This window comes from Mercurialis annua, linkage group LG6, assembly GCF_937616625.2.
Source record: "Mercurialis annua linkage group LG6, ddMerAnnu1.2, whole genome shotgun sequence".
NCBI classification, from domain to species: domain Eukaryota; kingdom Viridiplantae; phylum Streptophyta; class Magnoliopsida; order Malpighiales; family Euphorbiaceae; genus Mercurialis; species Mercurialis annua.
This window is the reverse complement of record NC_065575.1, coordinates 11863172-11886889: the sequence shown is the minus strand read 5'-3', so window position 1 is coordinate 11886889 and position 23718 is coordinate 11863172. Positions and strand designations below refer to the sequence as shown.

The 23718-nt window shown below is 34.9% G+C and overlaps 3 protein-coding genes across 4 annotated transcripts; 2 read left to right on the top strand and 1 right to left on the bottom strand.

Moving 5' to 3' along the window:
• Positions 1 to 5491: 5491 nt before the first annotated feature.
• Positions 5492 to 9084, top strand: LOC126686947 (uncharacterized). The gene is made up of 3 exons (XM_050381258.2): positions 5492 to 5852; positions 5995 to 7126; positions 8232 to 9084. The coding sequence occupies exons 2-3, from the start codon at positions 6000 to 6002 to the stop codon at positions 8821 to 8823; spliced, it is 1719 nt and encodes a 572-aa protein (XP_050237215.1). The 5' UTR covers positions 5492 to 5852; positions 5995 to 5999; the 3' UTR covers positions 8824 to 9084.
• Positions 9085 to 16163: 7079 nt separating this feature from the next.
• LOC126686945 (LRR receptor-like serine/threonine-protein kinase RPK2) lies at positions 16164 to 20024 on the top strand. The gene is made up of 2 exons (XM_050381251.2): positions 16164 to 18347; positions 18431 to 20024. The coding sequence occupies exons 1-2, from the start codon at positions 16229 to 16231 to the stop codon at positions 19555 to 19557; spliced, it is 3246 nt and encodes a 1081-aa protein (XP_050237208.1). The 5' UTR covers positions 16164 to 16228; the 3' UTR covers positions 19558 to 20024.
• A 110-nt stretch (positions 20025 to 20134) lies between these two features.
• Positions 20135 to 23481, bottom strand: LOC126686950 (ninja-family protein AFP2-like). Of its 2 annotated transcripts, none has more exons than XM_050381263.2 (2): positions 22501 to 23481; positions 20135 to 20790 (listed from the first exon to the last, which is right to left on the bottom strand). In XM_050381263.2, exons 1-2 carry the CDS (start codon positions 23132 to 23134, stop codon positions 20381 to 20383), a joined length of 1044 nt encoding a protein of 347 aa, XP_050237220.1. In that variant the 5' UTR covers positions 23135 to 23481; the 3' UTR covers positions 20135 to 20380. The 2 variants fall into 2 exon arrangements, with proteins under 2 accessions (XP_050237220.1, XP_050237219.1); XM_050381262.2 differs by having other exon boundaries at positions 22486 to 23478.
• Between the last annotated feature and the right edge of the window lie 237 nt (positions 23482 to 23718).

The window sequence follows — 23718 nt, the reverse complement described above, 5'->3', positions numbered from 1 at the left end:
TAGCCGCCAATAGCCTATAAAAATCCAAAGAGATTGTAGTGTGAGTCCAAAAACTGGACTAATTGCAATATCTTAGAAGTTTATGCGCTAATTTGATTTGTAAGTTTTACAGACTAAAATTGACCATAACAAAACCCATAGAGTCTTAGTAGCTTTTTTGACACTTTTAGACACCAAAACAGACTTTTAACACCTTTTTAATTAGCTAGCAAGTTAACCGAAAATCATAGTTAAAATTCTAAAGTAAATAGTTAAAATTTTAAAATTCTAATCCTAATCCCTAAGCCTTATCATTTAACACTTCTTTAAACCTAATCCAAACTCTAAAAGGATTAGACTGTAAATGGACTTAAGTAAGCCCTAACCCTAATTAGACCATGCACTATATATTCAATTTTAAGTTAGCCTAGCTAAAGGTGGCACAAAACCCTAAAAAACAGACTGAAAAATTTGATCCCCTCTAGACTAGCCATAGCCGAAATTCACACACCACACACAGACACAAAATCACATCAATTTCCAATCCCTAAACACTAAAACACGTGTTAATTCTCCAAGAATGCAGCACAAGCACCAGATACGAAGTTGGATTCCACATCCACTTCGCTAGCAAACGAGCCAAAGACTCAGACCATTTGAGAACCCTCTTATTATCCCTTTGATTTTCCATGAATATATGCCATAATCATCAACGTATTTGCTGTAATTATGTGATTAAAGGTGTATGTTAGCTTATTTGCCAATTTTAGCCATAAGATTTCCATATTAGATTCAATAATTAAATTATCAAATTGCCATGAAATTATTGATAAGCATGTTAATTAGTTGTAATTAACTGTTTTTATATATGATTTAACCCAGAAAAATAATCAATTAAAACTCTAAAATGCATGTTTCTAGGTGTTTTTAGCTCTTTTTGCCATGAAAAATAGTTATTTAAAGTTTCTGTAATATTTTTGATGTTCAAATCACCTTCAAACACTTTCAGACTGTTATTTTTGAATTCCTTGTTCGATTTGATGCGTTTTTGACTTTTTTGCACGAAAAATGAAGCTGAAACGGGTGAGGACCGAGCTGAAAACGAACCAAAAACTGCTGATAAAAGCGTTGTTGACCTACTGTCCAGAACGCCGCCGCCACTACCAGTGGCGCCGCCGCCAACCACAACTGGAGACGCCGCCGGTTGTCTACTGCCCCCAATTCAAACCTAGATTTACTGTTTTTCATGTACTTTACTTTTGTGCTTTGTAACGGGCCAATTCTGATATAAAACGGACCCAGAAGTTGATCGATGTAACATAATGTATAAACCGGGCCCACAAACCCGAAGCCCAGCAAACCAGAAACTTCTTGAGCCGATTTTAGGTTCACCAGAATTCAGAATCAACCGCTGTTGAACCGAATAGACGAGACGCACAACTCTCGTCATCTGACCGAGAGCCAGTTCCGACCAGACCGAAGGTCAGAACCTGCGCGAGTGTTAGGCACTCAAAATCAACGAGGTTAAAGAGTATCGCTGACCTTGTATGTATACCAACTGCACTTGGGAATGCCAGCAATGTTTACCGCTTTCCAAAAGCATCTCAAATAACGGGTTAAAGGACTAATCACATAAATTGGCCAAATAATGCAATTCTATCCCATCACCTAGACATTGTAGGACTGCCATGAAAATATAGTAATGGTTGTATAGGTTTTTCAAGACTCACTAATAAAATCAATTAATCAAACCTTTACATCCGGATTTAGACTTTGTGTATGTAAAGTATCCAAACTAACCAAACGTGTTATAAACTTCTAAGGTTAGATGTATATATGTTTAGGAGTACATACTACTTGCCTCAAATGCTAGTCCAGATCGGGCCATATGCGGGTCAAACCTGTTTACACGCTTTCATACTTGTCTATTTCTAGCTTTCATATCATGTGAACTGCATATATTGTTGAGATGAGATTAATGCAAATATGTCCGGAAAATAAAAGTGATAACCGATAAGCCAAGCACACGAGTCTCGGGGAGGTCCACGAACCCGGTCTTTTGGTTCGATGTACGGTAATCTTATCCATAAACGACTAAGGTTACCTAATCGGTTTACAAGGCATTTCCTAGTTGAATAAGATGGCGACTCCATTTTCAAAATCCATTTCCAGATCGAGAAGTTAGCCATAAGCATTGTGCGAGCGGCCCTCGAACCCCGCTCTGCCCACAGTGGTGACTCCACTAGGGATTAAAAACAATTATTTTTGAAAAATAAAAACATTTTTAAAATTATTTTCAAAAACGGTTGCCATGGACCTAAACCGCACGGCTTGCGCCTTATCAATCACTAGATTTATTTGCCAGACATATTTGCACATGTTGCATTGCATTAGAATTTCTCTTCTCACCTACTTTCTAGGAATCCCTTTTCAGCCCCGATATTTATAGCCGCTCTCACACACTGGCGTTGGACTCCAACGTCCAGAATGTCTTATACGGAGTAGTATCACTCACAGCCCAGTGCCTCGGTCGCTTGCGCTCGTGATTGAGGAGACCCGTAAAAGGTATATCTGTATAGGGGAGCCTTAAACTTGTTCTACCAAAATCCAATGACTCAACGCATATGCATTCAGCTTAGACACTACCCTCTAGGAAATCACCAAAAAATAATGATTGTATTTGAGACAGTACGTGAATGTAAGGATTCTAAGTCCAAATTTCAAAATTACCATTCCAGTCTTAGTCTTGGGTCCTGCCTAAAAAATTTTCATAACTGACATTACATTACATTACATATAGACATTGTCACATCACACTAAAGATACATATATAAGCTTTCAAATTCCACTTACATTACATATAAAAAATGTCAAATTTAACTTTAAAATATTACATAGTAGTAGCAACATAAGTTAACCTATAACCTCTTACATTATAGGTTACAACTGAAGCGATAGAAATACATAAGTCTTACAACCTGCATCCATCTCCCATGTTCTAACCAAGTCTGAGAGGAAGTTCACCTATAGAAATATAAATCACAACTTTTACTAAGGTAAGGATAATAACTCATTTCCATTTCTTGAACATGAGATAACATATCAGTATAAAGTAAATATATAATAGTATTATCATCATTTTGCAAAATCTAAAAGAACTAATTATGAACCACCAATAGTAGCTTTCGTCATCTAATTCTTTTCTAGTAACCTATCTCTTGGATTGATTAACTCCTCAACACCATATGCTGTTAACTTTCATGCCTCCTCCATCTTTATGATTTGCCTTTTTATTTCTTCAATAACCATCTCTTGTTTAGCCACCTTACCAGTCATCATTTTTACTTCACTCAATACACACCAAATTTAATTAGTAATATTTGTTGACACCTCTTCATCGAACCATCAAAATGCACCACAACTATGTTGTGTCTACACCAAAAGAATAAGATTAGTAAAGCAATTAAAGTGGTGCTAAATTATAAAGAGTAAGGATTTGCTAAATTATAAAGTGGTTACAAATTATAAAGTGTTAGGTTTTGCTAAATTATAAACATGTGCTAAATTATAAAGTGGTTCCAAATTCTAAAGTGTCAGGTTGTGCTAAATTGTAAAGTGGTACTAAATTGTTCAACATATTTTATAATGTTTCATTAATTAATGTCACGACCGACAAACGAAATCAAGTTAACTGTGTTTAGGTTAAAATAAATAAACACACGCACCCAAATCAATTTTCACCATTTCACAAGTAACCTAGAAATAATTAAATGAAACTTACTCTAGACATGTCACAGCTCCAAAACCTCCTAACATAATTTGTTTTCCTCCAAGAACATGTAAAGTCTTCCATGGTTACAGTTACCACAAACTCCTGTAGAAGGATAATCGAATAATTCCTTACTTTTAGAACACATAGGGATTCAAAAATTGGAGACATTGAAGAAACACATGATTTTTCTTCTAAAGGAGCTGGGGATTGAATTTTTTTTTATGAAGTTGAAGATGTTGGGGAAGACGATAATTATTTAAAAAATTATATCTAGAAGTTAGGGCTTCAAAATGCTTCGTTTTGAATATGTGAATATGAACAAAGCGAAGCTTTTTGAATTTAGGAGAAATAGTGGATTTGATTTAATTAGGCTAAGTCAATTCACATGTCAGCAACATTTAATAACTTTTGTGGAGTCAATACAGATGTGGCAGCTACGGTGCGACAATTTTTGATCTTTTTAGAAATTAGCTATAACTTGATACACAAACTCTCAGAATAGGTTAAATAAGGTGATTTGAAAAGATTTGATTATAACTCACCTCAAATATAAAAGATTAGTATTTTTAAGTGATTAAACCTTTTTGTTTTAGAGAAAACAAAAGAGACAAGAAAAGAATAAGAGCAGTAAAAATTTGAAAAAAAATAGAAAAAGAAAATATATTGATCATTTATCCAAAAAAACTGTTCTTAAAGAGTAAAAACAAAATATTTAAAACCAACAGAGTAAAAAAATAAATCGTTTATGTATTTTATTTTTTTTGAAAATAAAACAGTCTTTGGAATAAAAATATAAAATTCTAAAAAATGGGAGTATTTTTTCAAGTTTTTTCATGTAAGGTATATTTTGCAAATATGTTAGTTTATTTTTTTACAAATCTCTCTTTAGACTATGCCTAATTATTAAGTAGATTTGTAATAAAATTCTAAAAATAAAGCTAATTATACCATAATTTTCAACTTTGATAATGAATGTAGATTTTCAAAAATAACAGTTTGATAAAAGTATTATATGATTAAAAACCTTAAAAATACTAAATAAATTATAATGGTAATTTAATAATAACATGTCTTTTGATTAATTTTAAATTTCGACCATGTCTGACATGGATTATTAATTTTTTATACTCTTTTTATTCCATTTTAATTAAAAATCTCATTTTATTTTACACAAAGACTAAAACATATTTATTAATTATATTTTTCTTTTTTTTATTAATGATAGTAGAGTTTTCCATACCGTTAAAAGAAATTAAAAACAAAGGATCAATTCACCTTTGAAAAAGAAGAAGAAAAGAAAAGAAAAAGAAAAGAAGAAGAAAGAAAGAAAGAAAAAGGTGCATAGATTTTTATTAGTGGTAATATTATAAAAATTCACCAATTTTACACGTTTTCTTAAATTAATCATATTTTTTAGAATTTCTCATAAAAGTGCATTAATTTTTATTTTATTTTCAAATTCATACGTGCTATAAATGAAAATATAATTTAAAAAACTAAAATTAAGCATTAATGTACTAGTAACTATAAAAATTTAAGTTGGAATTTAAGTTGGGGGGTTAAATGTAATTACGAAATCAATTGGCATAGCTTAAAAAGACTAGCTGGCATATAATAAAATGTAAAAAAGAGAGAAAATGTTAATTAATAGTCCAAATATAGAAACCAACAGCAGCATTATTAAATTTACACAAAGTTGGTTAGTTAGTTAGTTAGTTAATTCCAGTTCATCAACCTCAATTTGTTGCATCATCTTCGTTGTCTGCTTCAATCCTCCATTTTCATCACTTTTCCCTTTCAAATTCAATGTAAAATTCTGTTTTTTTTTCAAAGTCAAAAAATCAAACTCTGTTATTTTTCAGGTGGAGGCATAAGTTTTTTATTTTTTGGTATATAATACATGTTAGGAACTGTGTTTTAATTAATTTGTTGGCTCTGGCTTAGCCTTCATTAAGTTTATTCACAACATTTCTCCATTTTTATCGTTAAACTGTACATAAATTAATCAAAAATTACCACACAAAAAGAATCACCAATTGATCGCCGGTTCCATTCCGGCGATCAAATACCAACCCTGTCAACAACATTTCGCTGCCTGAAGGTAAATTAATTATATTTTGTTGTTTTAATGTTTATGAAATAAAAAATGTATAAGAAATGAAATGAATTGTTATTTTATTGTTTTTATGTTTATGAAATTAAAAATGTCAAAAAAAATGAAATGAATTGATATTTTTTTTCAGATTAAATGGGATCAGGCAGCGGAAAAAGAAGAAAGAATTCATCAAGACGTGGTGTTAGTGCAGACAACAATGAAAGTGTAAGGAAATCAAATGTACAACATCAAGAAGTACTAAAATTAGAAGTTGTTGATGGTAAACATATTAAAAAATCATCAAGACAAGAATCATACGCTGATCAAGAAGGAGAATTAATTTTCCAATCAAATTTAAATTCACCAACTTCTACTTCTTCATTATCCTTAAATTTGTTACCTTCATCTACTCATCCGTCCGTATCGATAAATTACGTACCTTCGTCTTCTCATTCATCTTTGTCTATAAATTTACCACCTTTCTCGCATTCGTCTCTGTCTGTTAGATTACATTCTTCTCCTTCTAGTCACTCCGAAACCTCGTCTTCCGCTTCATCAAATATGATTCCGCAGTTTAAAAGCGACGATATTATTGATGACGAAGATGAAGATGATGATGACGAAGAGGAGGAAGATGAGGACGACGATGATGAAGAAGAGGAAGAAATAAATGCATGTGCCATGCATGACAAGAGATTTAGGTTAAGGAAAGGATGTCATCATCACACATTGACATGTCCGGTTCTTGATTTTATCCACCGGGAAGAAACATATCCATTAATGGAAATAGATTCAACGATGAATATTCCTCCGGTGATGCAAGTAATGCATCCAACAGGAGGAGAAGAAGACGAAGAAGAAGAAGCAGAAGACGAAGAAGAAGCAGAAGAAGAAGGGTATGATCCTTCTCGAATTCCGTCGTCTGTGTTTGAGGTGAAAGAGCATTCATCGCCGGTCGAATGGAGTGTTGCTTCGAATGACTCATTGTTTAGCCTTAAATTAGGGAAAAGTAATAGTTTACCTAGGGAAGCCATTTTGACACTTGCCCAACAAGGAAGTGCAGAATTTGCTTTTACTCCGCCACCTCCCATTAAAATGGTGGACGATATAGCCTCCGACATGGAAAGACTTGAGGCAGCCGATAAAGTCGTCCATATCGGTGATGAGATCAAAATTGACGCAGCCGAAAATATAGAGAGAAATGATAAGAAGAAGAAGAAACAACCATCTCCAATTTCATGTGGGAGTGGAGATAGCGCGGCCACTTTCGCGTTCCCAATGTAAGTAATTCCATCTTTTTCATCCTCAGGATCTATGTTGCACGGAAACACCGAATCAGAAAACAACGAATATGATACCCTTTTTTTTAAAAAGACTTGATTATAAACTTAAAGTTTCGAAGTTTTAGAGTTTCAAAAGCGTTTTGAAAAACGCCGATCGAAAAGTTTTTGTGCAATATAGATGCATATTGCAAGCACACTTAATCTGCGGACATGATGTATGATTTCTGATTGACAGAGAATGAATGTGGATTGGGTGTGAATGCAGTTGTATATTAACTAAATATCCACTTAATTCTCTGTCAATGAGGAATACATATGTTTTGTCTATTTGCAGAGGGAAGAGGAAATTTTCATGTTCATGCTGCGACTCTTCTAATTGTACCGGATTGTTGTGCTATTTGTGCCCCCTCCAACCTCTAGTATAGCCTTCTATGTATGTCTATTAAATTTTTCATAAACCTATACTAATTATCACCAATGGAGTGTCTACATTTCAATTTAATATTAAGTTGTCAATCCATATCAAAAAAATTAATTTTTATTTGACGACCGGGTGAAAATATTCTTGGAACATGCTGACATACAGGTTGCTATATCACTCGTCATTGTACATTGTGCACGACATCTTATATAGAAGAGTATGTTTTAAGAGTATTTTGTCATCTATCGTCATATAGATTAAATTTAAGCTGAAATAATTTAAGTTCTTTGACTTGAAATAGAAGTCAACTTTTTAGTACTATTTTAATCAGAATTAAAGTTTTAGTACTATATAAACCCCAAGGCGTAGATGAGTTGGTAAGGCGCTCTTCTAGCTTAAGTGAGGTCGCGGGTTCGAACCGTAGTCATGTATGCAGCCGTTTAAAACTTGGGGCCAGAGCTTTGCCTCCCGCAAGGGACCTACCCGGCTCGAAGGGATTAGTCTGAATGTGGAAGGCTTAAAGGTGCCGTTTCATAGTTGGAACCCGTTCAGGATACCTCATGATCAGATCAAAAAAAAAAGTTTTAGTACTACTATAATTAAAACATACCATTATGAGATTAAACCCTAATTATTGCAGAGAATATAAACTCATAGAGTTTACTTGGTTGTATTTTGCAGCTTAGAAGATGAGAAAAAAGCGATAAGCAGTCCAGAACCAATTGGTGCGAAGCAGCATTTGCAGGATTATGCACTAACTGAACAGCAACCCAAACCACCTCCATTATTACCTCCGCCATCACCTCTGCCATCACCACCGTCACCATCACCATCACCACCACCACCACCAGTTGCCATTTCTATCCCCGAAGCAAAAATAAAATCAAAATCAAAAGCGAAAGCGAAACCAAAACGCTGCTGGTTTTGTTGCTTTTTTTCGTGTAGCTCTTGGAATTGTTCCCCATGTCGCTCTTGTTGTTCTTCTCTGATCCCATGCAGCCGTAGTTCTTCGTGTCGTCGGCGTAGCTGTTTTCCGTCTCGTCCCTGTTGCTGTATTTCATGCAACCCATGCTGCTGTGTTCCGCCCCGCCCCTCATGTAGCTGTTTTTCATGCCGCCCCTGTAGTTGTTTTCCATGCAGCTCATGCAGCTGTTCGCCGTTTCGTATCTGCCGATGTTCGTCTTGTAATCCATTGAGCTGTTTTTCTTGCGGTTCTGGCAGTTGCTGTTGTTTTCGTCGTCGTAATCGTCGTGGCCGTCGTCGTTGTTGTTGAACTTATACAAAACGAAAGTTCTGTTTGATGGACTGCAAGTACTTAATTAAAATGCAGAACCTACCATTGCATGTTTCGTTTTGTTTTCATTTCATTAGTTCGATATAAGTAATTAGTTAAGTCCAAATTTTGGGGGAATTTCCCTCTTTATTTGTTAGGATCATTAAGTTTCAATATTTTAAATTTTTATATGGTGATTTTGATGCTGTTTGTTGGAGGACTGCCACTTTTTGTAATTTATTTATTGGCGAAGTGGCTACTTTTGGCAAATTTGATAAAATTAATCTATTTTTAATTTCATTTGTAAAATATTTTCAGATTTGAAAATTGCTCCTTTTGATATTTTACTATATTGTTTTCATCTTTTCTTTTGCCAAATTATATTGTTTTAATCACTATTCTATTTTCATCTTTTCTTTTTTCAAATTTGTATTTTTTTTCATTTTCAATTTCCATACTCGGAATAATATTTTAAAATGTTTGAATTATTCATTAAGTCATGATGACTTGTTGTAACCTCTTTGATTCTTTGTCTTGCACTTCTTGTGGTTGAGGTTAATAATAATTTTTTATTTAAAAAAAACCATATTATGATAATCTCTATTAAATTGACACAAAATAAAAATTGGTGTTGAAATTTGATATTTTTTAAAGTTCATTAAATAAAAAAAATATGTATAATTCGTGAACTTATATGCAATTACTTTCTATTTTTTTATTAATGTCACATAATAAAAAGATGTTTTATTAAACTAATTTGGAGTAATGAGTTAGTTCCATTCTCTATCTTATATTTTATTAATAAACTTTTAATTTTTCAGGACGATATAATTTTTTTAAATAAAATAATAATGAAAATATAAACTAAAAATAGAGAGAGAAGTAATTCATATTTTTAAAATTTATAGAAAAGAAAAATAAACAGTTAAAAATTAAAGATTTTACATTACATTCAAATTTAAAATATTATTTATTATGTTTAATAATTTTACAAACAAGTTTAACACTTAAGAATTTTCATCACATTTATCACTATTCATTCAAATTATGAACAATTCTTTTTAAAAAGAATCTATAAACTATAAAAAAAAATTCAAAAAAAAATTGAAACAATTTTGTAATTATAAGTTTTAAAAGTGAATGGAAACTACAAATTAGGAAATGTATCCAAACATTATTACATTCTCTAACTGATGCTTATATCACCTTTCTATTATCCAAAAATGAAACTAAAAAGAAATAGGCTTAATTACTTAAAAAAACCCCACCTTTAATCTTTATTTCGTTTATACCCTGACCTAGAAAAACTGTCACATATACCCTTGACGTTGTCATTATGTTTCGCCTGTACCCTCGAGGTATTAAATTGACCTCTTTTCATTTGAAAAAGAGTTTAAAATAATCCTTCATTTTTAGCATATATTCTAATTACACGTTAATGTTATTAATTATACAAAAACACCTTCTTCTTTAAAAAATTCAACTAATAATAATAATTTAATTATCAATAATTTGTTAAAAATAAAAAACCGTAAATTTTTTTACATCAGACTAATTAATTTCAACATAATACCGCACTTTAATTTTAAAATCTATTTTCAATTTTTTTTTAAAAAAAAATTAAAAAAAATAGCTCCTCCTCCATGGGAGGAGGAGCTTCTCCTTCCTTCCATGGAGGAAGGAGCTCGCAGCTCCTTCCTCCATGAGGAAGGAGGACGCTGCTCCTTCCTCATGGAGGAAGGAGCACGCTGCTCCTTCCTCCATGTGAGGAAGGAGCAGATCTGCTCCTTCCTCACATGGAGGAAGAAGCAGATATCTGCTCCTTCCTCCATGTGAGGAAGGAGCAGTGCGAGCTCCTTCCTCACATGGAGGAAGGAGCAGCTCCTTCCTCCATGGTTGGAGGAGTCCATGGAGGAAAGAGCTTATTTCCGTAAAAATAAAAAAAAATAAAAAAAATAATATTAGCGGTTTTTTTTAAATAGGAGTACGGTTATAAATAGGACTTAATAAAACTATGTTATTTTATTTATTTATTTTATTTAAATTAAAAAAATTAATTAATTTTAGGACTTATTTGAACGTTTTTAAAGATGAAGTATTAGTTTGTACATTTTTTAATAGAAAAAGGTATAAAATAACCCTTAAATTTAGTTGTTTTTAATAAATCATTTTTTTTTTGAAATTTAGGGTAGAGGCGAAACATAATGACAACGTCAAGGGTATATGTAACAGTTTTTCTAGGTCAGGGTATAAACGAAATAAAGATTAAAGGTGGGGTTTTTTTAAGTAATTAAGCCAAAGAAATAATGTTTACTAATGCAATATTCATCGTAAAAAAAGTTTACTAATGCAGTCCTTTAATCCAAGTAATTTCAGCACTATAAATGGCATCACTAAAATTCTGCAACAAAATCATAATTAATTCAATTTCAAAAATAAAAACACCCTTCGAAAAATGTGATGTTGTCTGAAAAATACCCCCACCCGCCAGCATTGCATTGGAGCCTAATGTAGACTCATTTGTGTTTCATAACATTGAACTTCTGTTGAAACGAGGTCAAGGTGTCTGTTCATCTAATAATTTTTTGGTTTTTTCTTGCATTTTGTTATTAGTGTTTAAGCAATCTAATTTGTGTAATTAGCTATCTATTCGAATTAATTATTTTCAAACAATATTTTGAGTTAGACACTTGATAGTAAAATATTTAAGTTTTATGATGAGTTAAGTTTTGTAAGTGTCGCGAGCCTTTTGAGTAGAATATTTTGCCACTTAAGTAGCTCGAGCTCAAACTCTATTAACATTAAGTTAAATCTAAGTGTTTTTCGTATCGATTATTTAGGTAGTCACAATTTAACTTGAACACGTCGTTTTTGGAATTGGATATAAATGGAATTTGAAAATTAAAATAATACAGTCTTTCAATCAACTAAACTAACACTTTTAATTTGACTTTTGTGGCAATTCGCCTCTCAGTTTGTAAGTAATGAGAAATTAATAAATAAATTAACTTTATAGATAAATTAGTCACGGACTTGATAGTTATAGGCAATTAACCTCATTTGGGCAAATTAGCTTACAAGTTGAAGAGGCAAATTGCCAATTTATGCAACAATTAGATTACAAGTTGAGGAAGCAAATTGTCAAAATGGAGTTATTGCCATTAGCAACAAGTTTGTGACATTTAGTTCATAGTTACCAGATTCGCTCTCCCCCCTAAGTACCGCGTATCAGTTCGTACGTACCAGTTCGCGGTTCTCCGGCGACCTGATTCGCCTTGGGACGCGTATTGATTCGCCGGAGAAATGGTCCGATTCGCCGGCCATTATTGAAGTTCAAGTTGCAGGTTTTAGGGTTTTTTAATTGAAGAAGAAGAAGAAAATAGAAGATGAAGAAGTGGTTCACGTAATAAATTAGTTATTTGGACTTTTACTTTATCAAATGGTAAGTTTTTGGGCCCATTATCTCTAATAAAATGGGCTTTTTAATAAGAATCTAAATAAGAGAAAAGGATAGGCCTTTTTTCTAAGTTAAAATTTCTTATTTAGTAAGCAACTTAACCTGACTTTATATATTTTCAAGGACAATTAATATATGTAATAACTAAAAAACGTTATTTAAAAGTTAATATGATATTTTAAAGCTATATATGAGTAAATTAGAAATATATTATTGACCATCGAACCCATAATATTATTTCGGAGTACCGCGTCCCGAAAGAGCGAACCGAAGAGTCCTACTCCCGGAGTATCGGATTCCCCGACTACAAGCGAATTGAGTACCCATTCCCGTACCGCGAATCGCGCGTACTGCGAATCTGGTAACTATGATTTAGTTTTATATTGAATCATACTAGTTCTATAATAAAAAAATTCAGTGGAAAAAATTTCTCAAACTCTAGTAAGTTTTCTTCTTCTTATTCATTTGGGAGGTGGTTTTTGGCCATTTTTGCCAAAAATCACCTCCACAATCTCTCAAATTCACTTTTGGCCAAAAATCACCTCTCCAATCTCTCAAATTCAGTTTTTCATAGTTTTTATCTTTAGTTTTGAATAAAGTTTATTTCTTAGCCAATTTTGATCTAGATGTAGAAATTATTTTCTACCCTAATATTTTAATTGGAATTAGATCTAATCTAATCTAATCAAAATTAAGATTTGTTTTTTTTATCTTTGGAGATGAAATTGTTTTTTGCGGTGCAAACGACTTGGATCTTTAAAACAATAAGGGCCACCATCTTACGACAGATTTCACCAAATATAGGTATATTTTCCGTCAATATCGATGATGTCTTTAATCTTTAAGGGAAGAGATATATCACAGAAGATGTAATCATGAACTTTAACGATGAAGTTATAACTGCTAGTTATAGCAGTCGTGCGATTAAAGTTAGTATTATCATGACAAGCGAATTTAATCTAATTTTCTTTATTTCAAAGGATGTAATGGATGTCTTCAACAACAATTGTTTACTTTGTAATTGTTTAAACTGGCCCAAAAGAGCTCATGTGGGCTAATTCGGGTTTTTGAGCCCAAAAGCCATCAATTATCCTTTTATTCTTATCTTAGCTTAGTTGTTATCTTTTTTAATCATTATCTTATTTTTAGTCATTATCTTAGTTATTTAGCTTAGTATTTATCTAAATAAGATATTGTATCTCATTAGACTAGGTTTTCTATTTTAGGGTTTGTCCCCAATAAATAGCTAGTTTTAGATTTGTATTAGGCACAACTCAAATCAATCAAAAAACAAACTTCAAAGCCCTTTGCTTTTCTATCCCCAACCTCCGCGGTTGGTTAATTTAGGAGTAGGAGTAGTTCAAACAATAATCTCGCCTGGGTTTCTTAACCTCCAGATTAATGTTTTAATTTAGATAAATCAAACCCTGTTCAACTTTTTAGACCGAACCGGTTAAAGCATCGATCCACACAGTACCCATCTATAAATTCAAAGATTCGAGTTTGGAAATATTTTCCCGCGAACATCTTTTGTCGACTCCACTGGGGACGCGTTTATGGTGAGCACAAAAACCGGAACGACGAAGGAAAGTTAGTTGCAGGTGCACTTGTTAACATAGCCGAGTCCAATCCGAAGTAGGTCGCACATCATCAGGCGATTTAGACTCAGGCTTGGAGGCGATCTTGACAAAGGATGATAAGTCGGGGTACAGCTGCTTGGGGACCTACGCACCTTCCGCTGGAACAATGACTGTCAAGTTACAGCTGCTTGGGGACCAACGCACCCTCGCTGGGACAACGACCGTCGATCTCAGAGTCAAGCATCCGAACCAAGTACATGAGGACGAGATGAATGATTGTCTGCAACCTACCTCCCACTCGCCTCTCATTATCACGTGCCGATTTCATAACCATGCGTAATGAGGTAGCCCAGAAAAATCGGCGGTTATTGATGAGGCGATGAATCAGATGGATGAAGCCATCAAAATAATTTAACGAGAGAAAAAGGCGGATTTTGGTAGGTTAACGAGTGTTGTGGAATTATTGGTTAAAGTCTTATTAGGACAATATATCGCCGAGCATGCCAATAAAAGGGCCGAGTTGCGCCAAACACCGAATAAATTTGGAGTTGAGTATCGGTTGAGAAAGGCGTGACACAACTGTTGCGGTATAGAATTATTAATCGGCCAAAACTGGAAGCATACGCAATGTATCTTTGTTGGCCGATTAAAGACTAATTTTGGCAAGATATTGATCCGTATAATCTTGATAAAATTAGACAATTTATTTGCATGGTTAAAAGATCGTCCAATTAAGTGAAAGTTGGGATTGAGAAAATCAAAGTGGGTATAACATGGTGACATGGAGATAAGGAGCATGCAAAGTCAAGTAAATCCATAAAAGGTCATTGTCCAAGAAGACGAATATATATCGGTATGCTGAGAGTTGTGCAAAATCAAGAGCTAAAAATTTATGGCCGAGTTAATGTTTATGGCAATGGATATCACAATTAATTATTGTCTCGGCTAAAATTGGTCGCTTGTTACAAATGGAGCTTCAATTTTCGGTCTATGACTGATTAAAAAATGATTTTGACATGCGATAAAATACATCTCTTCACCTTACTTGACATCCAGCTAAAAAGACGTGGGGGGCATTGCTTACACTGGCCCAAAAGAACTCATGTGGGCTATGACTGATTAAAAAATGATTTTGACATGCGATAAAATACGTCTCTTCACCTTACTTGACATCCAGCTAAAAAGACGTGGGGGGCATTGCTTACACTGGCCCAAAAGAACTCATGTGGGCTAATTCGGGTTTTTGAGCCAAAAAGCCATCAATTATCCTTTTATTTTTATCTTAGCTTAGTTGTTATCTTTTTTAATCATTATCTTATTTTTAGTCATTATCTTAGTTATTTAGCTTAGTATTTATCTAAATAAGAGATTGTATCTCATTAGACTAGGTTTTCTATTTTAGGGTTTGTCCCCCTATAAATAGCTAGTTTTAGATTTGTATTAGGCACAACTCAAATCAATCAAAAAACAAACTTCAAAGCCCTGTGCTTTTCTATCCCCAACCTCCGCGGTTGGTTAATTTAGGAGTAGGAGTAGTTCAAACAATAATCTCGCCTGGGTTTCTTAACCTCCAGATTAATGTTTTAATTTAGATAAATCAAACCCTGTTCAACTTTTTAGACCGAACCGGTTAAAACATCGATCCACACAGTACCCATCTATAAATTCAAAAATTCGAGTTTGGAAATATTTTCCCGCGAACAGTAATATTATCAGTTTGATAGCACATTGCTACTTTAACTCAATTGAGATGCATAAATATTGTTTTTATTATTATAGAAAATCTCATATAGTAGCATATAACTATTTTAGTTTATCAAATAGGTTAGGGGTGTTCCTCCAATCATCAAATTCTATATACTAACTGATTAACAGTTTTTTATTAATACAATTTTTTATTTCAAAAAAAAAATAAGTCCTAACTAATTTGCTCATAAAATTAATTTATAATATTAATTGTCCATTACTTACAAGTTGAAGGGGCAAATTGCTACATAAACCCTTTAATTGACAAGATAAGAAATTTTTATATTTAAAACAACAGAGAGAACTAACCTCATGGTTCTTGAAGTATTATCACTAATTAAATTAAATTTTTAAATTTTAGATTGAAAAATTATAATCAAAAACTAAAGCAAACTAAATTTTTTATTTTGTTGAGATACCGCCCTACGAGCTGCCGTGCATTGAAGAAGTGATGCATTAAGTTGACCTTGAAATGGACCCCACTCTTCCAGAATAAAAAGTTCACATGGGTCCCACCTCCTAGACTTTTAAAAACCTTGTCTTGTCTCTCAACTCTCAAGTCAGTTATTTGCTAAGACTAAGAAAAAAGGCCATTTCTTTCAAGTTTTCCAATCATCAAGAAATGAAAAGATTTGGTTTTCCTGAGGCAATTCTGTTCTGTTTTTGCTGTTCAATTGTTTATGGTTCAGGTGATAAAGCAGCCCTGCTGGAGTTCAAATCCTTAGTCTCTGATCCTCATGGGATTCTCTCAACTTGGAACTCCAGTTCTGATCACTGTTCATGGTATGGTGTCTCATGCAACTCTCAGTCAAGAGTTGTTTCCATCAGTATCAGTGGTGGACATGATTCAGATGAAGGTAATGACAATTCTCTGCCCTTCTCTTGTTCTGAGTCTTTGAGGTTTCCTTTTCATAGGTTTGGAATTAGAAGAAACTGTTCTGATAATCTTGTTGGGAAACTACAAGGGAAATTAACTCCATTGATTGGTAAACTTAGTGAGCTTAGAGTGTTATCTCTGGTTTTTCATAAGTTTAGTGGTGAAATTCCTTTGGAAATTTGGGGGTTGGAGAATTTAGAAGTGCTTGATCTTGAAGGGAATTTGTTCACTGGTGAATTGCCTTGTGATGGATTTGTTCGGTTGCGAAAATTGAGGGTTTTGAATCTCGGTTTTAATAGGCTTTACGGGGAGATTCCTAGTTCTTTATCAAAATGTGTGGATTTGGAAGTTTTGAATTTGTCTGGTAATAAGCTGAAGGGGTCAATTCCGATGCTTTTCGGTCGGTTTTCCAGGCTAAGAAAAGTGTATTTAGCTAATAATGAGCTGAATGGGACTGTTCCGGTTGTTTTGGGAAGTAAATGCGCGTATCTTGAGCATCTTGATTTGTCAGGGAATTTCCTTATTGGTGAGATTCCTAGTACTTTGGGAGATTGTCGGCAGTTACGGACACTTCTGTTGTTTTCGAATATGTTGAATGGGGAGATTCCTCGTGATCTTGGCCAACTTAGGAAGCTTCAAGTTCTTGACATTTCTAGAAATTTCATTGGTGGTATGATCCCTGCTGAGCTTGGTAATTGCGTGGATTTGTCGGTTCTTGTTCTTTCGAACCTTTTTGACGCGTGGCTTAATGAGAGAAATGTGAGTGGAAAGATACCGCATTTGCTGCATAGTGGTAATGATGATGGGCACAATCAATTCCAAGGGTTTCTTCCTAAAGAAATTACAACCCTTCCAAAGCTGCGGGTGCTTTGGGCACCAATGGCATTTTCAGGAGGGAGGCTTCCAAGCCAATGGGGCGACTGCACGAGCTTGGAAATGGTAAACTTAGCTCTGAATGGTTTCAATGGAGAAATAAATGGAATTTTTGAGAAATGCAGAAAGATTCATCACCTTGATTTGAGTTCAAATAGGCTAAGCGGGGAGCTCGATGAGAAGCTTCCAGTTCCTTATATGACTTTGTTTGATGTCAGTCAGAATTTCATGTCTGGCACCATCCCCAGGTTCAGTAATTGCAGTGCTCGCTCACGTGTAACCTCCTTGCATTCAGGTCTTGGCCGTATTTATGACCCATCATCTGCGTACGTGTCATTCTTCGAGTATAAAACACGTAAGGAACACCATTTGCCATTTCCTGTTGCAAATTTGGCAATTATTCACAGCTTTGGTGGGAACCGTTTCACTGGTTCAATACGTTGGCTGCCAGTTGCACGGCAGCGATTAGGGAAGCCAGTTGATTATGCTTTTCTTGCCAGTGGAAACAAGCTCACTGGATCATTTTCAAGAAGCTTTTTCGGAAAGTGCTCTGAATTACATGGAATGATTATTAATGTCAGCAAAAACCAAATATGTGGCCCTATTCCACATAATATTGGTTCAATATGCAGATCTCTTAAATTTTTGGATGCCTCGAACAATCGAATTTCAGGGTCAATACCCCAAAGTCTTGGGAATTTGAAGTTTCTTGTTACCCTTAATTTGAGTGGGAACAAACTGCAGGGTCAAATACCAGCTAGTCTCTATCAATTGGAGCACTTAAAGCATATCTCCTTGAATGGTAACAACCTGACCAATGCATTCCCTTCTGGTTTTAGACAACCGGATTCCCCTGAAGCAGTAAGGCTTTCTGAAAATTCCTTCTATGTCAAACTCTTTGAACGTAATTCCTCCGGTGCCTCAAATATGAGATTACTTTCCTCAATCAGCACGTCCTCACAAAACATGTCAGAGCCAGTTTTCTTGAATGGTAAGTTTATAAACTGTTGTGATGCCCTTGAAAACCTTTATTTTAGCTATCTAAAACGATATTCCTTTTTGCATCATCTCCAGATGAAACAGGAAACGACGGGGATGATCAACTAGGTAATGTTACTTCTGCATCTGAGTCTCAATTGGAGACAGGTAAAGGGGATAAGGGTTTTAAGCCAATTGAGATTGCATCTATAGCATGTGTGTCAGCTATTCTTTCTGTTCTTGTTGCTCTAGTTATTATTTTCTTTTACACAAGAAAATGGGGCCAGAACACCCGGATTGAGGTTTCTGAACCAAAGGAAGTTACAGTATTTGCTAATATTGGGGTTCCACTATCATATGAGAATATAGTAGAAGCCACTGGGAACTTCAATGCAAGCAACTGCATCGGAAATGGAGGCTTCGGTGCCACTTACAAGGCTGAAATTTCTCAAGGAATACTAGTGGCAATAAAGAAGCTCGCTGTCGGAAGGTGCCATGGTGTTCAACAGTTCCATAATGAGATAAAGGCCCTAGGAAGTCTGAGACACCGTAATCTTGTAACCTTGATAGGGTACCATGCCAGTGATAGTGAGATGTTTCTCATTTATAATTATCTGCCGGGTGGTAATCTGGAAGATTTTATTAAGGAAAGATCACCAAGTGCTGTTTGTTGGAAGGTTCTTCACAAGATTGCTTTACATATAGCCTCTGCTCTTGCTTATCTTCATTGTCAATGTGCTCCTCGAGTTCTACACCGTGATGTTAAGCCTAGTAACATTTTGTTAGATAATGAGTTGAATGCATACTTATCTGACTTTGGGTTATCTAGGCTGTTGGGAACTTCCGAAACTCACGCAACAACTGGTGTGGCCGGAACCTTTGGATATGTTGCTCCCGAATACGCTATGACCTGTCGTGTATCTGAGAAGGCTGATGTTTACAGCTACGGTGTGGTTTTACTCGAGCTGATATCAGATAAGAAGGCATTGGATCCCTCATTTTCTTCACATGAAAACGGTTTCAACATTGTATCTTGGGCTTGCATGCTTTTACGCCACGGCCAAGCAAAGGATGTGTTCACTGCAGGGCTATGGGATTCAGGTCCGCAAGATGATCTAGTGGAAGTGCTGCACTTGGCTGTGAAATGTACAGTTGAAACCCTCTCGACCAGGCCAAACATGAAGCAAGTCGTCCAGCAGTTGAAGCAAATTCAGCCGCCCTAGTGTTACCAGAAAATGAACGGTGTACATTCGAGTCGCAACAAAGGTAGACAAAATGCAATCTTGTAATTGTACATTTGGTGCAAATCATCGACAGTAGATAAACCCTTTGATGCTGATTAGAAGTTTTCTATGCAGTTTATAGTCCCGTCGCCATTTTTTATATCGTGGCAAGGTTGATAGGAGACTATCCATGTTAGATCATAGCAGTAGATGAATAGAAAGTTTCCATATTATAGAATAAGTGCATAATCTTAGAATCATATCTGGATTGATAATCATATCTGGAATTCCCTTTTATGTATATGTTTATCAGCATTTTCATTATTATTTGAGGTTGAGCACTAGTCAAAGGAGATCATCAGATATGTGTAATTATTTGTATAATATCTTCACCTCCCTTGACTAGGACTGGTTAGTTATATTTGGTGGTTCATTTTTAACTGGAAATTATACTTATTCTATTTAAAGATAGGAGGTTAAGTTGAATGAGGTTTAGCAGATGAAATAACTTCGAGACCAATGTTGCTAAAGTACATCAAAAACATGAATCTAAGGCTTCCCAATTTTGTAAAGGAAATTCACAAAAAACAATATTTACATTTTAGCATTCTATTCAGTACAGCCTAGTTTAAACATTAAGCCAGTTTTGTCATTTTAACACAGCCTCTCTAAAAGATGCGGTAAAAATCCCTTACAGAACATGAGATATAGATAATGTATATAAAGTTCCATTTCCAAGAACTCGAACAAATAAAAAAATCTATCTTCAATTGTCTCTCATATTTCATTTCCCCCTTTTTCTTTTCTAAGGGGTGATTACTGATTACAGAAACGAAGTAGCAGATGTATTTACTACTATGTGCCTAAGAGGGTGATCGACATCCCGCCCGCCTGCGTGCTTCACAAACTCCGCTGGGGAGAGAAAGCTGCCATGGCATACGCACATTATCCGCACTTCCTCACCCTTACCATACTTGTACAGAATGCCATCTACTTTTCTTCCATTCGGACCATCTCCTATTGTAAACACACAAGGCATGTCTTCCCCGGAATTCGAACTTGCTCCTCTGGTTTCCGCAGAATCAAGCTTCTTCATTCCATTTTCCATACTGCACGTTCGGTATATGTTTTCGTTTGGCTTTGACCCTGAAGAACCAACTAAATCTTGAGCGCTTCGATCTTGCAAGGATTGGGTACTTGCAGGGCTTCTTGCTTCGCCACCGCTGCTTGTTCCTGCAATTAATGTAAGACATAAGGAGAATATAAAGACAGCTATAATTAAAGACGACAATTGCACCTAAGAAAGCTATATGATGTACGATTTAATGTACAATATAACGTATGATGGACAAGCAAATTAATGAACAAATGATTCAAAAATTAAAAAAACACAAATCAGAGACAGATGTAGCAGAAATGAAAGCTGAAGTGGAATACAAGCTCAATGAAGTATGAACAGTGTGCGTTATCCGAGAATTTAACCAACGTCCGACCTATTTATTGACTCGTTAGTAAACCCATATAAAATGAAATTAGCTGCAACGAAAAAAATATTGGCATAATTACTTTGCTCAATATGACAATCATGAATGTTTATCCAACCAATGCATTGAACACGCCAAGTAGTCAACCTATAGTAGGACGAAACTAACCAGCACCTGTGTTCCTTGTTTGATGTCAACAAGTCTCCTGGAGGCAATTAGAGAAAGGAGCACACGGGGCATTACAGTCACATTCTCCTACTCATGCCCAAGCGTCCTTCTGGCATCTCAACAAGCCATACAAAAGGAAAATTTGGAAGCTGGTGGGATTCATTACCCCTTGTCCATCAATCAATCCTTATTCCCACCAGATATCCTTTGCACATGCTCTATATGGCTCATCCCAACAAAATTCCTCCATCGTTACTTTTTTTATCCACTTGGAGCTCACTACTGCTAAATGTAAGGTTTTATAGTTCTTTCCAGAGTCAAACTCCAGCCTCCTGAAATGCCAAATCTTCCCTCCATGTTGTAGGTTTGTCCCAGCACACCTTGGAAACTAATCACATCATCAGGAACCAGTTAAGAAAATAAACAGCAGAACACTTCGTCATCTAGGAGTTCTTTCCGCTCTTTTTATTAGTAAATCCGTTGCGTTTACAGGCATTTTCAATTCTTGCATAATTCTTCTGTGGTGTGTCTATGTGTCTAGAGAAAACAACATTCTATATCTATACAGTTACCAGAGGATGAAACCTATCACATCATAATTTTTCCGGGCAAATTAATTTTACGAAATCCTATTACCATATTTCCAACTATGATGGCGCGTTACAGACTGAAATAGAGGTTCACTAAGCACTTAAATTCAATAACATGCTCCACCCAATTACTCAAGCAAGTTGAAATAGCAAACCCAACAAGTTGGTCAAACATTGTTGACACTTAGAATTGATCAACAATTATATGACCCACCAAACTTATACCAAATTAGCAATGATGTAACTAAAATGGATGGTCCCTCACAACTGCTGCTCAATTCCCACCAACAGCTACCTTCTTTGAAACTGCAACTCTCTCTTGTCTCTAGATAAAGAGGACCACTCAACATACCCCTAAGCAACTACTTGCAGTCTTGCACAATTATACACTAGTGGAGTAACATTAGCATTAATTGGAAACAAACAATCATCAAATTAGCACCTTCCCTACTCCTCAAGCAACCAAGTAAAAACAACAAGTCATCAAAATGGAAACTATTCCCAACTAACACACAAAATCCAACTCACACCTAACTGAATGAATCAATTAAGCAATCCAGCACCAAAAACCTACTGCAAAACATAACACAAATATATCGAAAAGTCGATCCGAATCCCGGAAAAGATAAAACTCAAATTAACCAATCTAATGAACAGTAGTAATAAGAGATGGGAAAGAAGAGAACCTTGAACAGGCTTACTCTCCAATTCTGATATATCAGAAGCACCTCCTTGAGACTCAACAGAGCCTTGAGAGCCCTGCTGTTGTTGTGATCCCACTAATCCCTGCAAAGTATGGCTTCTATTAACATTCCTATTCCAAGTAGGCGCCACCCAATTCCCTCTGAATCCCTTCCTATCATCCTCCACATTCAAATTCTTCTGCTTCTCACTTCTCCTCCTCTTAGCTTCCAATCTCCTCAAAGTCTGCATTTCCTTCCTCTTCCTCCACTCCTCCTCAGTCTCAGTAGGCAAAGAAGAAGTCCTCTTAAGCAACGGATAACTAGATGAAACCCCAGCCTGAACCTCTTTAACCATAGGAAACAATGAGCCAGCTACTGAAGTTGATCTTGTTAGCTTCTGTGAACTTGTCTTATCAACACCAAATCTTCCACCTAATGACAACCCAAGATTCAACTCTATCTCCTCTTCAGCATCATCATCTTGTTCCTCTTGTTTTAGCTTCTGCATATCATTGTTGGACATGGTGAATCTTTGTAGTAGATCTTTAGGGTACCTGTTGATTTCTAAAGACAGACTCTCCATTGCTCTACTGCTGCTGCTACTTGAACTAATACTAATGCTTCTGTTTCTTTTTTCTTCTTCTTCTCCCATACTTTTTTTTTGTTAATTCTCAGACAAAGTAATCAGATGATGATGCACTTGATCTGACATGTTTGGAAATAATGAAAAACAAGAATCACCCATGTGTTGGAACCTTAAAAAGACTTGATCTTTTTTGTTTTTGTCTTGCTTAAAGAATTCTCAGTGATTTTTGTGTTTAACAAAAAAAAAAGCGTTCCAGGCTGAAAACAGAAACGTTTCGGTTACTTCTGTTGGTTAATTTTGTTGAATTGTTTCGATAAGGAAACAATTCAATTGAAAATAAATAAATAATATTATTAACAGAGAGATTTTGAAAGAAAAAACTTGAACTAGAGAGAACAATGGAGAAGAAGAAGGGGTTTGGTTTCGGAGTAACACAGAAAATTAAAGAATAAAGGTCAATTTAGTTCTCAAATTTGTGTTTTAGATTAAATAAGCACTATTTTGATTATTTTAGATCAACTAGGTCTTTAAATTTTATATTTTAGTATCAAATAGATCACTTCAGGTAATTAGATATTTAAATTTAAATCTCAGATTAAGTAAGTCGGTGTTTGAGGCATACAAGATTATTTGATTAAATTAAAGAATTT